Raw genomic sequence first — 16,310 nt, 5'->3', positions numbered from 1 at the left:
GTAGTGAATTTATTTTTTGGACAGGAAGTGAAGAACCACAGAAGAAACTTTATCCTGGTTTCATAAAAAAAAAAAAAAGAAGACTCGTTTTGTGTGCATTTTTATTATCATTCCAACTTTTTTTGTTTTGTTGTTACGGTTGTACAATACTCCTGTGTTTGCATACTGCCTGGGGAGAGCTGTCATTTGCATGTAATTAAATCACACAGAGACAATTTACCTTTGACTGTGAGCACGCCACTCCAACTCGTCTCTCCACTGGAGCTGGAAGCCAGGCAGGTGTAAACTCCAGAATCCGTTTCCTGGCAACCACCAAATTGTGCATCATTAGTTTAGTGTGCTTGTGTGTGTGTGTGAGAGAGAGAGAGTGTGATGGTGTGTTAATGCATCCATTACAAGTGATTGGGACTAAATGTCATATCTCTCAAACCAGAATGTTTGTGCTCAGAATACTGAGCAGCAGGAAGTTGGCTGGGATGAAAAGCCAACACAACAGAGAGCTGATAATAACTTCACCTCTGGATCCCTTTCACAGTTCGGTAAAAAAAAAAAGGGGAAAAAAAAGCCTTTTTAATATTGTTTTCCAAAGCTGCCTGGCTGCCATTAATCCCAACACGTTTAATAAGTACACCTGAAATGGGACTTCAAGAGTCATTACCATGTTTCAGAACCGGTTTTATTTGATAGAATTAGCTCAGTTGTGCAGGTGTAAAACACAAAGGTTGGATCCCCTATTTTGAATCAAAAAATAAGCACAAAAAACATGTAGCGATGACAAAAAGAGGAAGGATTTGGGCTGATGGAAGGACAGGAACAAAACGAAGAGAGTTTTTAAAAGGTTAGGCTTTAAACACGCAGCGTTGTGTAAAAGGATTCATACAAATTAAACTTTTTGTTACACGTTATGACCACAAACATGTTTTTATTGGGGTTTATTGTGATAGGCAAACACAAAGAAGTGCATTATACTGAGGTGAGAGGACAAGAATAAATGTTTTACTTTTTTTTGCTCTTTTTTAACATGTCCTGTGTATTTATATATATGAGACTATATAAAAATAACAGGGTTTATTTCAAATGTAATAAACATGGATATGGAACAGAAAGGAGAAAAGAAAAGAGGGGGAAAGGTTTAAAGGGAAAGAATAGTAAGAATAGAGGAGATAAAGAAAAATAAAGAGAAAAAAACAAAACGAAACTGAGAAACCATACCAACAAACATATGCATATATAACAATAACAAATACAACATCACTAAATCACCAAAATGCCATTTTTTTTATTTGAAAGAGAGAAGTGGATTTAGTGAGTAGTTGATTTGTAATCTGACCCTTTCACATAAAACCTTAATAAACTACACCTGAAACAAAAATCAAAACAGGTATTGTTACTTTTTAGACAGTAAATGATTAAAGTAAAGACATCTTGCGAGTAAAACTTACAAACTGTTATATCTGTGGAAAAAAATCTGAAAGCAGCATTAATATACAGATAAATATTTTATCTGTATATTTAGAGAAAGACTTGAAAGTTTTAAAATAAAAATAAATAAATAAACACTACTCCTTATAATCAGTTACTTCTAACCATATTTGAATATTTCCCTACTGGGCATACCTAAATAAACAAACTGTTTCAATTAATTGGTTCAACTTTGGAGATTTTGTCAATTGTAGTTATTTCAACGTTGCCGTAATTGAAATATTCTCAGCGGCCCTATTTGAAGTCAAAGCTGAAGTCAAGCTTGTGGCTTTTATGTTCCTCGTCTGAGTCCTTCACACCAGAGGCGGAGAGCTGCAGGAAGGATCAAAGGACTGAATTTTAATGACCAGGGAGAGGTCTTGAGATTTCTGAGGCTCCAGTCTTTTTCTGCTCAATGGCTACTTAGTATTCTGGACAGGGTAGACGTAATTAAGAGGTGTGTGATTAATGTGCCGGGTCTATTTGTGTGTGGTGTGTGTGTGAATATGTGAATGTTGGCTATTAAATTTTTGGGGGGCCAAGCCAAAAGCTAGACGGGCTGTGAAATTGCTTGCAACGCAGGGAAAGTTTGGGGAAAACTCTGAGTGGGACAGAGAGGTAAGCGATGACTCACAATGTGCAGCACCTCTGACCGGCTTTCTGGAGCTTCACTGTGCTGCTTCAGGGGTCTTGTTCATTTATCCCCCCCTATCAACTATTTATCTGCAGCTTGGAGTTTAAAATCCAGCCGAGTAACGGCAAACCGGCGAATGTTCTGAACAAATAACAGAGAGAGGAGGTAACAGAAACCTAAACTGCACACAATCCAATCTGATGTAGCGTTGCTGAAGAGATTTTTGAATGAGTTTCACTTTCATTTGGATGAAAAAGCACTTAAAAGATAAGGTAAACTAAATTTACTGGAGTGTCAACAGGATGTGAGTAAAGAAGCAAGTAATATCCCTGACATTAATAAATTCCCATTCATGTGTTATCATACAGAATATGTCGACCAACTAAAGACGTGTGTTTTTAACACACAGACGTGGTGTTGTAGAGTTGTGACACTAAAGACGTGTCACAACTCTACAACACCACTCATATGCACTGGTAATATGGACTTTCTATAGGGGCTATTATCATTTTGCACAAGTAATTTGTTATGTTGTGCGACAATACCACAAAACGCACAGGCTAGTTTTGTGGCATGGCATGCAGACACTTTGTCTGTACTGATGAACAGTCATCCACCTCAGCATGCTAAATGATCGGAGCATTTCCATCTTATCACAGCTCAAACTACTTTCTGACTTAGATTAAAAATTATGAATGTGACTTTAGTGTAAAAACAAAACTTTGAGTAGTCAGTATGACTGCAAGGGGGCTGGAAAGGCACCATGGATAAACAGATAGATAGACAGACAGACAGATGCATTGATAGATGTAACACTATGGTACACTGACATATGGCAAGATTGGAAGAAGCGTTACAGGTCGAATTTAACAAATTGGGCAACAGTGCCTTCTTCCTATGGCACTATTGTTGCTTTAGGAAGAAAATCCATCCATTTCCTGCTGTCCTGTTCAGAGCTGCAGTGGTTGGGGCCTAACCCAGCGGTAAACGAGAAACAGCTGGAGGTGCACCAGGTCAGGATGTCCGTAAACCAGGACTTACAAGATGCACCAACATCTCAGGGGTAATAAACTTACTGTGAATGTTTTTGGGCTGATGGAGGACACTGGAGGACCGAGGGGAAAGCCACACATGCACAAGAAGAACATAAACACTCGACTCAGAAAGCGTCTGGCCTGGATTTTCAAGCAGGATGTTCTATTCGAAAAACAAGCGACGAGCAATTAGTGTATTTTCCACCACATTTCTGACATGGTTCGGTGAGTTAAAGCATGTCCTTGATACTGAGATCTCCCTCCATAACGCTGCAGCTCGTATGGAGGGAGGAGGTGTTTTGAATATGTTATTAAGCAGAGGCTTGTTGGCCCTGCAGATGCTTCCCAGCTGTCCAGAGTGCTTTGTGTTTAAATGGAAAGGCGGCCTCGTCGGGTTTCTGCTATTAGCTGTTACAGTCCCGTTTGTTCATCATTCCACAAAGCAGACCCACAAACACCATCGGCTTTCACTTACGGACTCGCAGGCCATTTTCCTCCCACTGCAAACCTTATACATTATGCAGAATATGTGCCCAGCGCAGCCCATCGTGACTAATGAGTCAGTGATCACAGCCCTCTCCTCTCCTGGATCTGTGGGCCAGCTCATCAGTAACAGTGACAGAGGAATTACTCAGGTCTAAGTGGCTTGTCAGGCTGTCCTGCAGAACGGGGGACAGGTTATTCCCACTCCCCACGCCCCCTCTACATGGCAGGTCCCTCGGTCTTCCTCCTCCAGAGGAGGAGGAGCTGATCTTGAGTTGACCTGGGAGGCAGCTGATGGTGCTCTGTTGCCTGAAATGGGAAAAAGCAGATCCCCAGATGGTAGTGTTTGATCGGTGGTGGGCTGGTGGGGGTAAGCTGCCAAGACACCTGACTGCGAATGAAGGCTGGCAGCCGCGGGAGCTGAATGAAACAGATTGTAGGAAAATGGGAAGAAGCAACAGGAAGACAGAAAGGGAGGGAGGAGAGCTGAACAGAGGTGGCCCACACTTGAAAACTGAGCATGCGAAAATGTTTCTATTTATGATTTTATTCATATTTGGAGTGGTGCGGGGGGCGTTTAGGTCTTCTACCCTCACTGTCCGGCTGCTAGCTCACTGTTCTGCGGCTCACAGAGGCCTGGTTGTGATGTCAGCTTATCTTTTGTTGAGTGCAGAAGGAAAACTTGATTACGGTCAGTAACATATGTGAAGTGGGATTTAAAAACAACTTGTGAACACGATTTCCTACCATAACCCAATCACTCCCCATCTTAATCTGTTTACTTGTCCCCCATGCAGAGCTTCTGGATCTCCCCAGGCTTTGTTCGTCTTCCACACCTTGCATTACCTATCCCAGTCCTGTTACCCCATGCCAGCATTAACCATTTAACAACAACAACAACAACAACAACACACACGCAAACACACACAAACACTCCCAGTCTACCTTGGCAGCAGTGTGAGGGAGAGCAGAAGTGTGTGTCTGGCAGAAGTCCCAGGGTAATGGCATCTAGTCTTTGCCAGGGTACAAGGAGCAAACGCACCATCTGTCCCACTGCAGGGGTCACGATCCAATCAACTTATTTATACCCACTATTTAAGGGGTAAATGTTCAGTTGATTTCATGGTTGTCTTTAGGTTTGTATCTTTAGGTTTGCTTCCGTCGCTCTCCTTACACTGCTGCTACAGGCATAACAGGCGCCTTTGGTCCAAATAGGGTACATTTATACTGATTTACAGCTAATGCGCAGATATCTAATATGTACAAAAAACAGGCGTGCTTAAATTTGCCTGTTGTTATCGGCCATCAGACTTGGAGTGTGTTCACACAGGCCCTGTTTAGTCCGCTTTAATCAAACTCTGGTTCGTTTGGAAATCTAAAATCTCCTAGCTAGAGCTTCCTTCTGGATATTATAAAACTATGCAGTGTAATATCAGTAAATATTGTCTTGTAAAAGCAATATTAATATCAGACAATAAATTCAGTCCAGATTTTCATATTGGTGCATCTGTAGCGTTTTTAAATAAGCTAATAACGGATCGGGAGAAGACTTGTTCTGCAAAAGTCCCAAAGACTCTCAGATAGAACTGCTTTTCTACAAAGTGCTAACTAGAACACATTTTAGTTTGTTATTATTATTATTATTATTATTATTATTATTATTATTATTATTATTATTATTATTATTATTATTATTATTATTATTATTTCCAGCTGTTGCAAGCCATTTGTAATTTTCCACATCATAATTATGCTTTTTGTGTCCATCATACAAAATCTCAATAAAACACATTGGTGCATGTTGTAAAAATGTGAGAAAAACAGAAAAAGTTCAGGAGGAATGAATAGTTGAGCATCAAAATATGAAATTCACTGGGGCGAACAATATAAAAGAATAAATGTAGTCTGCTAGTTTAATAGGTTCACGTCCCACTAGAGTAAATATTTGATTCTACACAAACTTTTGCTCGATCTTTCCTCCTTTGACATATTTCATGTTTGCTTGTGTAGGTTGTACATCCTCCAGGTCAACATGATAAATGATAAATCCAGCTGACCTACACCGGACATCGTCAATATGACTGCTGAACTTGACTTTCTGTTTGGACTCAAATAACAGGATCAGTGTCTGGAGTGAACTCGACGGTAGACGTTTTGTTCTTTTATCTGAAACTAAACCTTTTATTTATTTTTTATTTTTTATCCTCCTGATCACACTGAATCAAATTCCACAGTTGAGCATCATTCCGAAAGGATTTTGGAAATGGATCCCTTCCAGTACCTCTTCTCTCTACACGACGAGTGAGGTTAAAAAGAAAGCTTTCAAACTCCCCGCTACCTCCTGCCTGCTCCTGCACCTCCGTCTCTCCCCGACTCACTCAGTCACTCCTCGCTTGCACTGATGCATTGAGGATTTAATTACAAGTCTCAGAGATCGTTACTCATTGAGAACCCGCAATCAATTAATGCACGGGCCTCTTCCAAGCTCGTCAAGGCTGCAGTGACCTCAGGTGCTGCGCTGCACACAGGAGGGGATTCTGGGCAGAATGGATTTAATTAGCATGGAGTCAGATGGTGTTAACGACCGTTAATGGCCTCACGCGCTCATTATCATGGTGATCGCACGCCGCCATTCTCCACCTCCGCTCCACTTTTAAACACACACCATGTGAAGCAACCACAACGCTGCATAGGTCACAGTCTCCGATTCCACCAGATAAAATATGTTCATGTTGTACAAAGTGCATTAAGTACATTATGCAGACCGTGGACATGGGTTATTAGGTTTGGGGCGTAACAGGATAAGATAAAAAGTTAGAAATGGGCAGCAGAGAGGGAGTCTTGCTGTCTCACCTGGAGGCGGGTGATTTGAAAGGTGCCATTTTCCATCAGGCTGACTCGTCCGTCGTTTCCCAGAATCCTCTGGCCATCCTTCTCCCATTGAATGCTGGGGATGGGGTTGCCCATGACGTGGCAGTGCAGCTGAGTGGTGGAACCGGGAGCCAGAGTGTGATTGCCTGGCCCCTGTCGGATGATGGGAGGGACCCTGTCTGAGGGGGCTGAAGGGACAGGAGACAGCAAAACGATTTAAGAGTTACAGACAAAATGCTAATATCTAGTTTTCCTTATTGGATTATTAGCATCTATTGAAATTGTTTATTGGCATCGTTTTCCATCCCCCTAGCTAACATCTTTTCCAGTTTGGTTGTCACATATTCTACAGTTTGAATGGACAACATCTCTCAACTCCTTTCCAGTTCTTTGAATGCACCAAAAAATCTGCTGGTGAGCATAATCGATCGATTTTAAGCCTGATTTTAATGCCTTTAAAGAGCTGAAAGAAGTTATTTATGAAGAGGGCGCACCTTTTATTTCTCAATTGGGCTGCAGGAGAGTGAGAGAAAGCAAAACTTTCAACAGAAAGAAAGATGGCTGAATAGGAAACAGTGAAGTTTCCTTTTTCTACCCTTTTAGATTCTTTTAGTCTCTATCAAGCAACATGTTGAGTTTGGAAATTGTTGTCAGCCTTTCTCAGAGTTAAGAATAGAATAACTTAACACAAACATCTACTTTTGTAATGTTACTCACAATAATATAAGATGAGTCGGTAAAACAACCAACTCCACCATCATTTCGTCCTTATTTTAAAACAGCAGATCCTGTTTTTTGCAGGCAAAACAAATTTGCAGTACTACGCTAAAATATTATGAAACTGAAATCCTGAAACAGAAATTAGAATCAGCTGAAATCTGTTTCTGGCTTTGCTGAAAACCTTACAGAAAAAGAGATCTGAAATCGGTTTTTATCAGTGCGTCTCCACTCGTTACTGTCCAAAGACTAAAATCAAACCTTTCCTCTTTGGCTTCCACTTGCGTTCATGTGTGTTCTGCCAAGTGACACGTAAAATGTTCAAACTGAAGAACCTCTACTCTCAAAGGCTCTCAGGTCCAACCTCTCTGGTGTTTTGCTCCATTTTTAAAATGCAAATCAATGACATAGATTTTTTTTCTTCTTTTTTTTATCAGGCAGGACGATGTTACTTTACCTCCTATGAGAGCGACAAACCCCTCCGCGCAATACAGAACAATGAATATGTTATGAGTACAAATGTGGAACTTTGAAATTTCAGTGGGTGAACAAACTGAAGTCATGATGCGCAAACCCCTACTGTATTTAACCTCTGTATTAATAAAGCATGTACTAATCAGTTTCTTAAATCTATAAATTATGATCAATCTTAAAAAAAACATGCCTCGAACTGTTTGGTACTCTGTGTTTAGTTCTAGTGAACAGATCTGCTTAAAAAGAAAACCAGATTGTGTTTTCAATGACACGATACAGCGGTGAGGTACAGAACAAAACATGTTGCAGTGGTTTTACTTTCAGAGGGATGCCAGTGGATTTAAAATAAAACTGTACCTGCAAAATAAACAAAAACACTTTATAGCTGTTTGTATATTTGTGTCTTCCAGAGTCCCACCTATAGCATAAGAATATAGTACACTTTTTTCTTTTTTTGTACAGTTGTACTGTGGGTGATACACATGCCTTTCTAACGCAAAACTGCAGCTACTATCTGTGAAGATTGTAAATAGATTTCCTAAAGAGGAAGCTGGTTGGACGCTTGAATAAGCTCTGGGATAAAAAGCTGGACTCATTCACCTGACTGACTGACTGACTGACTGCAGTTTCCACCTAAAATCCCTTTTTTTTGTCAAACATAAAAACTGAACCAGAAGTGGAATGAATAAGCAGAGCCACACTAGGACCGGCTTGGTAGCATAAATTCCCCAAATGTTGCAGGGCGAGTTAAAGACTGTGTCTAATGTGTTTTGCATGGAGGTAAGTCATGCTTTCGTAGCCATTGACACGCAGTCACTGTGCAAAATTAGAGCACCTACTTCACACTGCAGTTAACATTTGCTTAAAGACATGGACCGTAACATCATTAGCATTCTATGCTGATTTGAGATCTGATATCATCAGCTAACTGGAGTTAAACTGAAAATGTGAAAAGTCAACAGAGAGGTTGGCGGGGGGGTGGGGGGAGGGGGCTTACTGCAGATGGAGCTGAACAAAATCCCAGATGATTGGGAGCGATGCAGAGAAGGAAGCATATGTTGCAGTTGAGTTATTTGCATAAAACTATCAGCAGTTGTCCCCTTTGATTATATCAGATTAGAGAAGAGATTGTGGAAGGAGGATGTTTTCAGTGGAGATGGATGTGAGAGTGTTTTTCAGAATTCTTGTGTAGCCCACAGGAAGCTAATTTTAATGTCGTAGCGTGTGTAAACTGTAAATTTGAAAAAAAAAAACAGAAGAACACAAGCCTTCTGTGAAAAAAAACAAGGGACAAGTCAAAACATAAGACCTAAATTTCATAAAAACGTAGCAAACGTCAGGATCTTAACGTCGCTCCTGGTCAACACGAGTCACTCTGTGCTTAGACTCACCACTTTCCACCTCCAGCAGGGCTTTGGTCAGGATGCTGCCAGCCACGCTGATGGCCTGGCAGATGTAGTAGCCAGAGTCTTCCACTTGCACGTCAGCGATGGTGAGCTCGCCGCTCAGAGACACAGAGAAACGACTGGACTGAGAAGGCTCCTGGATGGGGAACAGCAGGATCTGGAGCAGAAAAACAAACATGCACCAACAGGTCACAATGCAACAAGTTCTGAAGCTGACCACAGAATCTCTGACTGGTGCCTATCGACTAACAGAATGGTGTAATGTCAAACCATGAATTCTGGTCTGGTATTCAAATAACAACAGTGTTTCTCCTCTCGTTCTATTAGAGGCTAAAAAGTCTCATCTTAAAATCATATTTACACAGGAAAATATCAATCTGGCTCTCCTTTCAGCTGTCTGTACAATTTTGTTTTATCTCAATGCACAACACACGCACACACACACACTATACTGCACATGAGGCATGGGCCGGCTACTGGCTGACAAGTATAGCAGAATTCTGCAAACCTATGCTTTCAAAACCACAACTATTTTTCCTTGTACCGTCTCTGTGACTAAAAGACCCTTTAGACCAGACTGAAATACCAAGACAACTGAGGAAATATCCAGTTTTAGAAATGTCACAAGCTACATTTCCATTGACCTAAAAAATTGGCAAATTGGAATTAAGAAAATAAATTCGCCACATCATAAAACTCATTTTACGATTAAAAGTTTTTGCATTATGACGAAGTGGTTTTTGTTGGCAGTATTAAAATTAGTGTAATTTACAAAACTATAGTGGAAACCTTTTTTTTTTTTGCAGCACATGGGTCACGTGATCAACAACCGGATGTTACTACTGGTGAAAAAGACAAAACAGGAAGTGGGAGGAGGATGATGCGGCGGAATGTTTTTTAATGAACAAACATGTCCACGTGTGATTTTAATTGCGTTTCTTATTCAATGGAAACACCATAACAGTCAAATTATATATTTTTTTTTCAACACCAACGGTCATTTGTAATGGAAACGCATGTCATGTACACCAGTTATTCCTGAATACTTTTACTGTGCCATGGTGAAACAGTGAGGATGTTTTTGGTACTCTACCCCGACAGACACATTTCCAATATTTCTGCAAAATATGACATAAGCTAAACGCTGGAAAGTAAAAAAAAAAAAAAAAAAAAAAAAAGTTCTTCTAGAACAACCAAACTTTTCTAGAATTAAATTCAGTTTAATCGATTGCAAGTGGAAGCTCAAGAAGACTAAAGTGAAACTGAAAATTGCTTTAACAACGCACATTATGCACATAGTTAAGTATAATTTTCTACCCAACCAGATGTTTTTCACATGTGCTGTGCTCAGTGTGGGTCACAGTAAAACATTATTTATCCTGGTCAGTAGAGTTTGAGGTGAGCAGGCTGAGCCGCCGCAGGTCGCCCTCAACACGACGTGTGAACGCCACTGCAGACTCCGAAACCCTCTCCAACCTCATTCCCAACATGCGTCCCACATACTCTCTCTCTCTCCTCCTCGGTCTCTCCTCCTTATGCTTTCTCCTCTTTATCTCTCTCCTCCACACCTTCTCTCCCACACACATTTTTTTCAGGCCTCCTCCAATCTCGTCCGCCCTCCCCTATAATCTATACCTGGAAGCCACGCTGCGGGCACCCACGCACTCTCGCTCTCATCGTCTCTGAGCATTCCAACAGGCTGTAATGCTTATCACGCTCTCACCCATTCAAACACACGCGCACACACACACACGCTTCTGAAGACATGCAGGCCTGTGCAGACTCACGCTTTGGTGAATAATGCACCGGGCGGATGATGAGAAGGTGAAGAGCGTATGCCGTGTGTGAGTTAGAGTGGCTCTAATCTGCAGCAGGTAGCTACAGACGACGAGAGGCAGAGAAGAACCGAAGTGTGTCAAGAGGTGTGGGTTTCTGAAAGAACTTCCTACAAAAGGAGTTTAACTAAATGCACGTCCACCTCACTGGTTTGTGTGTTTTTTTTATCCGTTATTTTTTTTGTTTTGGTCACACTCGAATGTTTGAAATTATCAAATAATTTTCAAGTCAGACAAATACAACTTCAGGTTAAGAAAACTGCAGCTTTCAAATGATGATAATATTTATGTATATCAACAAAATAAGCAACGTTTCCAGTTCAAATGTCCTCATTGATCCCAGATCACTGAAAAAAGTAGACATATGAGCTCAACAACTGTTTTTAATCTGCTAAAACTATATATATGTCTAATATTAATATCCATCCAAGATGTCTATATCCTTGCTTGGGATTTGAAAACAGGACATTGTTGCTGCAGGATAACCAACTCTGCCACCATACAGCCCTTGATGGATTAAAAGTTCAGTTTTTTTCTAGCTTTAATCTTTAAAGCTGAGGATTGCCACGCCCCAAATAAAAATCGTTCTTAAAACAGCGCAAATAAAAGCCGTCTCCAGAGTTGTTCCTCAATTCACTGCTGCTTCTTTGTTGTGTTTTTCCAGAACCTGCATCAGCTCTGATCTTCCACTAAAACCGCTTCGGTGTAAAAGTACCATGGAAATAAGTTTTTCTAATGCCAGAATGTTGACAACACAGGGCAACATTACAAACCAGCTGGTTTTACAATGGTGATACACTTCTGAAATACAGAAAATGTGTCTGGAGAACATGAAGCAGGAAGTAAAACCAAAGACAACAAGACAAAACATGTTACACCTTGGCCTCATCATCCCTCCAATGAAAGGAGGAAAACAACGAGGCAGAATTGATGGAATACGGCTTCTGATGCGACACGTTTCACGATCCAGATCAGAGAATAGAATAGAATAAAAATACTTTATTCATCCCAGACAGGAAATTACTGTGCAGTTGCAGCATACACATACACACAGATCAAGTTACCAATAAAAATAAAAAAACTAAATAAAATAAATAAAAATGCTATAAAATGTAGAATGTAAGATGTAAGATTCTGCACAATATGAACAGTGAATATTAATAATCTGTACAATAGTGCTTTGTGAACAATCTGTACAAGACAAATCTGTACAATGGTGACTTAACGTTTATTATACAAAGTGATGGCCTGTGGCAGGAAAGATTTCCTGTATCTGTCCCTACGACAACGGAGCTGAAGCAGTCTGTGCGAGAAAGTGCTCCGCTGTCTGTCCACTGTGTGGTGGAGAGGGTGCAGCTTGTTGACCATGATAGACATCAGCTTCTTCATTGTCCTCCTCTCCACCACATTTTCCAGGGTCTCCAGTTTCAGTCCAAGTACAGAGCCAGCTTTCCTGATGACCCTGTTCAGTCTGTTGGAGTCGCTGGCTCTGATGCTGCTTCCCCAACACACAACAGCAAAGAAAATGGCACCGGCAACAACGCTGTGGTAGAATATCTCCAACATCTTGCTGCACACATTAAATGATCTCAGCTTCCTCAGGAAATAGAGTCTGCTCATCCCAATCTTGTACACAGCGTCAGTGTTGGATGTCCAGTCTAGTTTGTTGCCGATCACCACTCCCAGATATTTGTAGTCCTCCACCACCTCCACCACCTTCCCCTTAATCTTCAGTGGCTGTGAAGGCGTCTTCATCCTCCTGAAGTCGATCACCATCTCTCTGGTCTTACTAATGTTGAACCTCAGGTGATTCTGTTCAGACCACTCCACAAAGCTGTCCACCAGTGTCCTGTACTCCCCCTCCCCTCCATCTCTGATGACAATCGCCGAGTCATCAGAAAACTTCTGTAGGTGACATGACTCAGAGTTGTACTGAAAATCAGTGGTGTGCAAGGTAAAGAGAAAAGGAGAGAGCACAGTTCCCTGTGGAGCTCCTACGTCGCTGACCACCACACCAGACAGGACACTGCCCAGACGGACAAACTGTGTCCTGCCCGTCAGGTAGTCAGTAACCCAGGAGATTGCAGAGTCGCCGACACCCATCTCCCGCAGCTTCTCACCCAATAGCAGGGGCTGGATGGTATTGAAGGCACTCGAGAAATCAAAGAATGTGATTCTCACCATGTCTCCTCCACCATCCAGGTGCATATGGGCATTCACACAGGCTGCATTCATGACAGTTTTATTTTTATCCCGAGCGTCTCTGAATGCCTGATGCTTGACTACTGGTTGACTAACTGCATTTACAGGTCAGGCTGTGCAAGGACGGCAATCACCATGAAATCTATTTAACGCAGAAGCTACTTTCCCGTAATGTGGCCCGTGTCTACAATCACCGATCTGAGCTCCGCTAACAGCCGCCCGCCTCTCTGCTGCTCAGACTCAGCCTCCTTGTGGCTCCAGTCAGACTCATTGTGCCAGAGAGATCCTGCCAAATGCCTCAGAGGGCAGATTTATTCAGAACAGAAGGTGTTTTAGTGTTTACCGCCACGCTTCTGACAGGCACGTTCTCACCTGGCTGCCTTCTTTTTGCCAGAAGACTGCAGGCGGAGGGTTTCCCTTGGTGCCGCAGAGGAAGGTTACGGTCCGACCCGGAGCCGTGATCTGGTCTCGTGGCCGGACGACGATCTGAGGTGGAACTACACGAAAGAAACACAGACAAAAGGGGCAAATTTAAAAGTGGAAATCTTTCCATGGGGTCATATCAACAATCTGCATGTCATATCATATCCCAGCAGTGAGGCTGAGTGGATGAGCTGATGACAACCAAACTGACGACTCTGTCAGACTCCTTCTTGTCTTTAAGACAAAAATATAGAGTTAGAAACAGGAGGAGCACAGACTGTCAGAATCAACACAAGTGGAACAAAACTTCCCCTTCCAGAAACCAAAACTCTGCTTAGTTTCCATTTTCAGGAGGCTGCTCTCCAAGCTGCAGCTTGATGCAGTTCTTCTGTTACAGTTCATGAAGCAATTCAAAATGAAAAAAAAATTGAACTGACTGATTCAAGTCATCCTGGACGATGCAATTAAGTTAAATTAAATCAAAATTTGCATGTGGTTGAAGCGCACACGAGCCAGTACAGCGGTTATTCTGTCTTATCGCTACTAAATCCATTACAGTTTTCTTGAAAAATAATTAGCAAGGTTATTTCAGAGACCAGCTGTTTTTCTCTTCGATGGAAGAGAACTTCAGCGTGGACAAAAGCCTCGACGCAATCAGTCGGGATATTTTGAAAACTTCTAACTGAGTCTGGTTTAAAGTTTACCCCTGACCCTGTTGCTTTGTACAGTGTCGACTGCGCTGTGTTACAGATATGATTAAATCGGACCGAATGTGATTGAATCTGTCTGTACGATTTAACCACACAGACAGATTTAAAGACAAGATTGCATTGTGTATGAACCAAACTCATTAACTCACATATTGCTACACATTTCAATCTGAATTTGATCCGTTTGTGCTGTAAAAGTCCATTTGATGCTATGCATGAACTGAAATGACTAACTGGATATTTTCCACTAACAGGGAACAATACGAAGGCCCCCGCGTAACCTTGGCCTTCTCGGCTCCAGTCAGCGGCATGGCACGCCGCTGAACATGTTCACAGCTCCGAGTGCGAGCCACGATTTAGCCTCTGTTGCGGAAAAGCGAAAAAAGACGAGCTGAGACGTCCCGGCGTCTGAATCCAGGTTTGTGGGTCACCTCTGTGATGAGGCTAATCAGATGTCTTTGAACTGGTGTCAGACAGGAGGAGAAAGGGGGCTGCAGATAAATGGCAGGCTTTCTCACTTTCTTTCTGCCGCTTGCTTGTAAAGGTGTGCGCGCTCATATGCACAAAGACACACACACACACACTCACACACACGCACACACACCTCTTTGATTTGTATTGATTCTGTAGCAAAGTGACAGGCCTTCCTCCGCAGAGGGGGTGTGAATGCATAATGATGCCCTCCAACAGTCCTAATTGATTTCTCATCTTCCCACCTGATCTCCTGCTTCTCTTTCATTCTCACCCTCGATTAGCATAGAAGCAAACAGAAAGACGGGACGACAGGAAGGAGGAGAGCCATTCAGCGGCAGAATGTGCAGTCACAGTCAGGGGAGAGAACAAACACGTTCCTCCTGCTAGTTTCTCATTTGGACTCCTAATTTGGAAAAAAAAAAAAAGAAAAAAGAAAAACTCTTAATTGTGGAAGCGAAACTCACGTCCCAAACGTTGCAGATAAAGCAAACATGAAACGCAGTTTTCTTCAAACGCCCCAGTCCAACGATTGATGTTCAAAGAGGAGAAAACCAACAACATGAGCAGAACGCATCACTGACTCACAAAAGTTGGGCTTTTGCCTTTGATTGTTCCTTCAGTGTGTTCAAACTATGTGCAAAATCGGACTGATGTGAGGTAAGTCCAATATGGCCAGTCTTTCATTTCCCATCTGCACATTTCAGAGAGGTGGAGGGGGGGGGGGGGAGAGGGTCAAAGTTTGGACCACCAAAATAGTCAAAAGCTAGCTATTGATAAGAACAATAAATGAGGGGAAAAAAATGCTAAAAGCAGATTGACGTGAAGAATGAACATTTTCTATCACTGAACTGCTTATTCTGCTTAATTACTCTCAGGCAAGCACCAGACACAAATTTTAGGACCCAACCTGGAGGCTACAGGAGGGGACCCAGGTGTCAACAGGAGCATAAATCCCAGCTCAGATGGGGGTGTGGAGGGGCTGCTTGGCCGAGCTGGTGAGGGTCATGTCCTGGGGTCAAAAAGGCAGCTCCCTGTTGAACCTAAAGGTCAACGTCCACACATTCCCCCCCCCCCGTGTGCTTCATGTGGACATGAGAAAGTGATCTCGCCTTCGCTCCCTCGCTAATTCGCTGTACAGCCTGATGCAAAGCCCTGAAATATTAAAGAAATGCAGAGTAATACCCATTCCTTATGTAAATCATCTCTAGGCTACTTCACACACTTCACACACACACACCCCCACACACACACACACACACACACACACACATGCATATATGTACATATGTATGAAGAAGCAACAGAAAGAACATGTCCAACATTAAAGCACTGGGCTTTGAAGGCCATTTTAGGGCAAGACAAACCCCACAAAAAATAAAATAAAAATAAGCATTTCCTTCTTACAAAACTAAACTTTTTCAAACATTTAAAGACGGTGCAGAATTAACACGCTGCATTTGGTTGCACCACATAGTGCCTGTCTGCAGAATAACAATGTTTGATTGGAGGAGGCAAGCTGGCGCGTCGCCTGAGGCTGCAATAAATAATTAGCAATAATGGGTGCACTCGGCACGACACTGAGCCTC

The 16,310-nt window shown here is 42.1% G+C and overlaps 1 protein-coding gene across 5 annotated transcripts in view; it reads right to left on the bottom strand.

The window, feature by feature from the left end:
- robo3 (roundabout, axon guidance receptor, homolog 3 (Drosophila)) overlaps positions 1 to 16,310 on the bottom strand; it is a 174,589-nt gene that overhangs the window by 17,024 nt on the left and 141,255 nt on the right. For all 5 annotated transcript variants that reach the window (XM_008428408.3, XM_008428411.3, XM_008428409.3 and 2 more), the window contains 4 exons: positions 13,490 to 13,614; positions 9,066 to 9,237; positions 6,466 to 6,671; positions 221 to 302 (listed from right to left, as the gene is read on the bottom strand). In XM_008428408.3, coding sequence (XP_008426630.2) covers positions 221 to 302; positions 6,466 to 6,671; positions 9,066 to 9,237; positions 13,490 to 13,614 — 585 coding nt within the window. The remainder of the gene's footprint in view (positions 1 to 220; positions 303 to 6,465; positions 6,672 to 9,065; positions 9,238 to 13,489; positions 13,615 to 16,310) is intronic.

This window comes from Poecilia reticulata, chromosome 14, assembly GCF_904066995.2.
Source record: "Poecilia reticulata chromosome 14, P_reticulata-male-v2, whole genome shotgun sequence".
NCBI classification, from domain to species: Eukaryota; Metazoa; Chordata; class Actinopteri; order Cyprinodontiformes; family Poeciliidae; genus Poecilia; species Poecilia reticulata.
This window is presented reverse-complemented; position numbering and strand designations above follow the sequence as displayed.